The sequence below is a fragment of the Struthio camelus genome, chromosome 2 (assembly GCF_040807025.1).
Source record: "Struthio camelus isolate bStrCam1 chromosome 2, bStrCam1.hap1, whole genome shotgun sequence".
Taxonomy (NCBI): domain Eukaryota; kingdom Metazoa; phylum Chordata; class Aves; order Struthioniformes; family Struthionidae; genus Struthio; species Struthio camelus.
Window position 1 is genome coordinate 133,307,193 of NC_090943.1, and position 5,679 is coordinate 133,312,871.

General features: G+C 33.4%; 1 protein-coding gene across 5 annotated transcripts in view; it reads left to right on the forward strand.

The window, feature by feature from the left end:
* CYP7B1 (cytochrome P450 family 7 subfamily B member 1) overlaps window positions 1-5,679 on the forward strand; it is a 126,547-nt gene that overhangs the window by 98,860 nt on the left and 22,008 nt on the right. For all 5 annotated transcript variants that reach the window (XM_068932610.1, XM_009673499.2, XM_009673505.2 and 2 more), the window contains exon 2: window positions 3,959-4,095. In XM_068932610.1, the coding sequence (XP_068788711.1) occupies window positions 3,959-4,095 (137 nt within the window). The remainder of the gene's footprint in view (window positions 1-3,958; window positions 4,096-5,679) is intronic.

Genomic DNA, 5,679 nt, shown 5'->3' on the forward strand with positions numbered 1-5,679 from the left:
TTGTAAACAGACATTATTAAACAGAAGGTTTATGTTCATGAAATGCGACTATGGGTGTTAAAGCACTTATGATTTATTATGTGCAAAGAGAAAAATTAACCTGTTCATCTGCTATAGTACTAGATGCACTGTGGATTTTTGCATAATTTGGATGGCATCTGCTCCTTTGGAATACAAATAACTAGTGAAATGAGAAAGATTCTCCTCTTATTTACATTGATCTAGTGCCCTGCGCTGCAGAGTTGCTGAGGCAGGGTAGCCAGCAAAAGAAGAGTCTTGTATGCTTTTATAAAGCAATAATATTTATATTTGTGATATTTGCTGGCAAAGTATTTTTGCTTATGAATCTTTAAGGTTTTTTCTTTACAGTCAGAGAAAGTGTATGCTAAATTCACAGAACTTAACAAGTGATGACCTAATTTGAGTTTCCCAGGGGATTTTCCTTTCCTGGAAAACATAATACTTAGAGAACTTTCAAGTTATAGATATATAAATACACACACGCGCGCGCACGCGCACATACCTATATTTTTTTTATCTATTCTTCACAGAATTTATGTCACAGTCCATTTTTCTCTTGTTTTATTGCATCACTGCTGCTTAGCGGAAATGGGACGTAGATATGACATTCACTTTTTTCATACTGGCACACTTTGCTAGTTAAGTAACCACAACTGAGTCAGTTACTTGTGTGTGTTTTAGGTGAGATGAAAAGTAGCTGTAAACTATAAGCAAACTCCCAAACTGGTCTGCCTTCATTGAGTAGGCATTGCAACTTTATTACTTGCTAACAAGGAAATCTTTGCTTTCACTGTGAAAGCAAAGAAAAATTACAGTTATCAGAATCTGTTCATTCTATTTACAAACTGTATTTGTAGCCAGATGATTTTTGCGTAATGCCATTTTAAATTACCCATTTAACAATGATGGATGATACAACTGTGCTGGTTTTTTTCTCCACTTTGTAACTAATCTGTCTACTTATAGATTATATTGGACAGGTTACTGATGGTTTGTTTATAAAATTCATTCACATACATGAGAAATTTGTCTATTAAATATGACTGACATCAGAGAGACTTCTCAGATAAGTAAAGATACTCTTGTATATTTGCAAAATCATCCCTCTATGTAAAAAACACAGGAATGTAGAATGAAAATGCTTGGAAATATTACAAGATGCAAACTATGTTGAGTGAATTAGACAATTTAAGCAGTTAAAGTAGATCTGAAGCGCGTTATGCATTGTAACAGATATCATAGCTTTACTAATAAGAAGTTTTGAATGCTCAAATTAAAAAAAGTTGCAACCTTGAATTTCAGTCAAAACAATTCATATTGCTTCTCTATATTTCTTCGTTATATTTTACATATGATAGAGAAAACATGTATTATATAGTGAGAAAACTATAACCTCAGCATTTGTAGTATTTTGCCAAATCTATCAAGTTTTGTAAAGGCTGTGAAGTGTGGGTTCTCAGTTAAAGTTTGGAAACAAATTAATTCAACAGTAAAAGTTTGTGTGGGCTTGTTTAATGATTCATACAAGTAGTTTTAAAAGTAACGTATCGTCTTAACCACTCTGCGCTTTTGAACATATGCCTGAAACACTGGCTGCAGATTAGAGAGCTTTAAGGAGCCCAGGGTGGATGGATGAACTGCGCTGCTGAAAAGTTTGTGCAGTGAAGCATTGTATTTTGGGAGCCTATAAAACGTACAACTGCGCTCTTTTCTTTGCTGATGTTGGCAGACACCTATAAGTCATTAAGATGACCTCCATCTTCCAAAAAGAGGTAAAGGTAGAAATGAAGACACATTTCTGTTATCAGTCTACTGTGGGTCGTTAAGTTGAACCAGCGTTATATTTTGCTCTGAAATACGCGTGGTCTTGACATGGTGTTTAACAGTGTTAAGCTTATTGCTGCTGAGCTAAACATGTCTGAAGCGAACGATGACCCTCACGTCTTTGTGATAGCAAAATGTCTCCCTGATGTGATCCCACAGACTTGGAGCATTAAGTTAATTTTCCCCTGGATTTCTGAGCGGCGTCCTTTTTACCCGGCGGAAACCTTGTGAAGAATACAGCTTTTGACCGAATGACAGAACATGGAGAGTGAAATTAGATGCATTAAATTAGAATATGACAAAAAGCCTATCTAAATATTTGTCACAATGCTACTTAGGTGGTGTAGCGTCCAACCCAGGAAGTGAAAGGAGGCTGCTGGTGGGACTTAATAGACTGAGGACTAAAAAAATTGGGGAAAAAAATTAGTAAATCGTCCAGATTCTTAACAGTCTTTGAGGACATGGTTGAGGGAATTGAGCAGGCTGTTATACTTCCAGGGTTGGTGATCCCTCTCATGTAATCTCAGGTTCTTTTCTCGTATTCACTTAGTGCAGAATTAACCGTTACAAACTTTTCCGTATCGCTTGCAGAAATAGTGCTGTTATTTGACCGCTAGAGGATGTATAATACATTTGTTTATGGGAAGTATTAAAAGAAGACGAACGACTCCTTCTCCACGATAGAAACACCACAGAGCAAACAAACGAAAACTCAAACCCACAAAACGCAAAGAAACAAAAAAGCCAATGCAAACGCTTAGGCTATTACATTTTCCAGTTTGTAGCAGAACGTTAACTAGATTTCCAGAGGGCAAAATAATGATTTTAATGAAAACTAACATTTATAATTAGTAGTCAGTTAAACAGAAAGAAATCAAGATGTGCAAGTTGTTTTGGCCGCCTGTGTTAGTTAAATATGTAACAACTGTTTAAAGTAGGAGAGCAAATCACCGGCTTACAATTTTCTGCTCAAAAAGTTTTCATTAGAAAATTATAAATTGTATGTACAGCATATGATGTTTACCTTTCTTTTTTGATTTCTGTTGCAGCAGTCTAAGGGAGAGTGTGACTATGATAGGGTTAATCCAGCTACATAAAAATCCATGCTGTGTATGATAGTAGTAAAGCTTGTGATCCCTTGATCTTTGATTAGATCCAAGCTAGTAAATATCTTGTGTTTAATCAGAATGAGTTGTTCTGCATGTAGTATAAGTCACCTTCACAGATGGGATGTAGCATCAGAGTTGTTCGTGAATATTTGTTTTAATCCCTTCTAGAGCAGGCATGCTTTATGTTTCTTTGTTGTAAATCAGATTCGAGCAACTAAGTACCAGCATGAAGGAAAGACATTTACTTGCATTTAGGAATAGGACAGTATGACAACATTTTTTTCCTCTTTAAAGAAAAATATAACTTATTAGAATCTTAAAAAATATTTTATACTATTCCCTAAACATAACTAATAGACAATAATTGCTTCTTTCACATTGGGATACAGATACAATTATTTAGAATTTTGTCTTAAACTATTCATACACATTCCTAGCTTAACAGACTATAAATATACAGAGACTAAGATTTATTATGGTAAATATTTGCTCCTTATTATTCTGTATTAAAAAAATAATTAAGTAGAATTGTAGCTATTCTGTGTGCTGGTAAACTGAAATTCTTCAAACAGTATCGGTAAAGCTAATCATTTTGTATAGTATGTCAGCGTCCTGTTTACCCAAATCTGTCATAAGTGCCTTCTGATACATCTTCCTTTGACGTAGAAAAAATTTAAAATGAGAGGACTCTGTGCTGTGAGATTTTGTATGGAATATAGATTTTCTGTGATCCTAACTTCCTGGTGATAACTAGACGACCTGTAGTTAAATGCACCTCAATTTCTCTCTCTTATTTTTCGTAACTATCATACGGAGCCTTCTGTGCTCAGAGGTGTGATTAGATTTAACCTGCCGTCATATCTGAAGAACGTTCTGTACAACATATTATATATTGAAAGAGTTATATATGGAGATAATAGGTCTAAGTGTAATAGATAAATTAGATATATGTGTAAGTTGCTGTCATGCCAAAGTTAATTCCTGATTTTTTATGTTTTTAACAGGAAGACTGGAGAGCCCCCACTAATAAATGGCTGGATTCCTTTCCTTGGCAAGGCTTTGATTTTTAGAAAAGATGCTTTCAAATTCTTATTGGATCAGCAAAAGAAACTTGGAGACATTTTCACTGTACATATTGCTGGTGAGAAATATTTTACTATTTTACCATGTCTCTTATATTTCCATCAGTGGAGTTAAATACTAATTCAAATATTTAGTTTAGAATCTTACTGATCTTAAAACCTTTCCTTGTAGCATAGGCCAATGAAAATGACTTAAATTCAAATGTGTTATATGTGTAATAAATATGTACAGTATAAAATTATGAGCGTGTATATTTATGTACAGCTATAGGTATATACCCATATTGGAAAAATGTGTAGACATATAATGTATGAACGTAGCTTTTGCCACCACATAAAATTACAAATGTGTGTATTGTTTTTTTTCTAAAGAAGGGAGAACTAACATCATCTTGACACTGCACAGAAAAATATCAGATTAAATTTAGAAAACACTAAGAAAAAAAGTGCAGAATATGTTCTCACACATTTTACAACTGGTTGACAGGAACACAAGGGAATGAATGACACATTGACTCAGTGATACAATCAGGACTGGAACACAGTGACTTCCTATTGCCAGTCTCTTACTCTAATCATGCTTGCTGAAAATAGCAATATAATAAAGTATGATATAACTTTGATGCTTTCTGTATATGTAGTTATATTACTACGCTAGTTTGAATACAAACATTTAAATGATTTCACTTAGACACTTAGATCTAGAAGAAAAATATAGAATGAAACCTGAATCCTGAATGAAACCTTTATATATATGTGTGTGTGTGTGCGTGTGTGTGTGTATGTTTCAAATAGCACAATATACTTTTTATTAAAATCATTTTAAAATCAAATACTTTCCTCTGTTCAGAAAAAGACAAGCTCTTATTAGTACAGGTGGACGTAGTGAGTCTTTTTCACCTCTGCAGGCTGATATCCTTGTTCAAGTGATCAGTACTACAGTTGCATTAATTAGGACTTTAGAGGGAAGGCTATCTCACTTTTAGCTATTCCTATATTTTAGAGAAATTCAAATAAAAGTGTGAATTATGACGTTTGCTCTGTAGTTTCTTGGCGATAGCATTGGCTTTATTTTTCCATCTAATTAATATTTTACAAAAAAAATAATTTTCCCCAAAAATCAATGAAGTAAATTGCAGGCAGTGTGTTAATTAATAAAATTTTTCTTCCTGTTACAAAATGTGTTCTGTTTTCCTATGAAAGAGCATTTTTAAAAATTACTAAATGTGTGATTTTTCTATTCATTCCTTGTTTTCTTTTGAAACTGACATGTTCAGGTTTTTTCCCGTCTTGAGAGTGAATTCAGTCTACCTACAGGATGAACTTCTGTTAAAATACAGTATTTTTTATTGTTAATGTACCTTCACACTATATACAGTAATTGCTTGTTAGGAATAGAGATTAATAATAATTGTAATTCAAAGACTTAGTACATTCATAAAGCTAATACAGTCATAATTCATAATCCCTGATGTATTTAATCAAGTGTTTATTTCTCTTTCTCGTCTTTATTCTTTTACATAAGATTGTGTTTAGAGATTTGTATGTTTAAGCAATCTATGACTGTAATTTAGTTTAGCAGATTTCTATTTGCATGATAAACAAAACTGCACTTTAACTTGTCTCCCCATGTTTTAGTATTT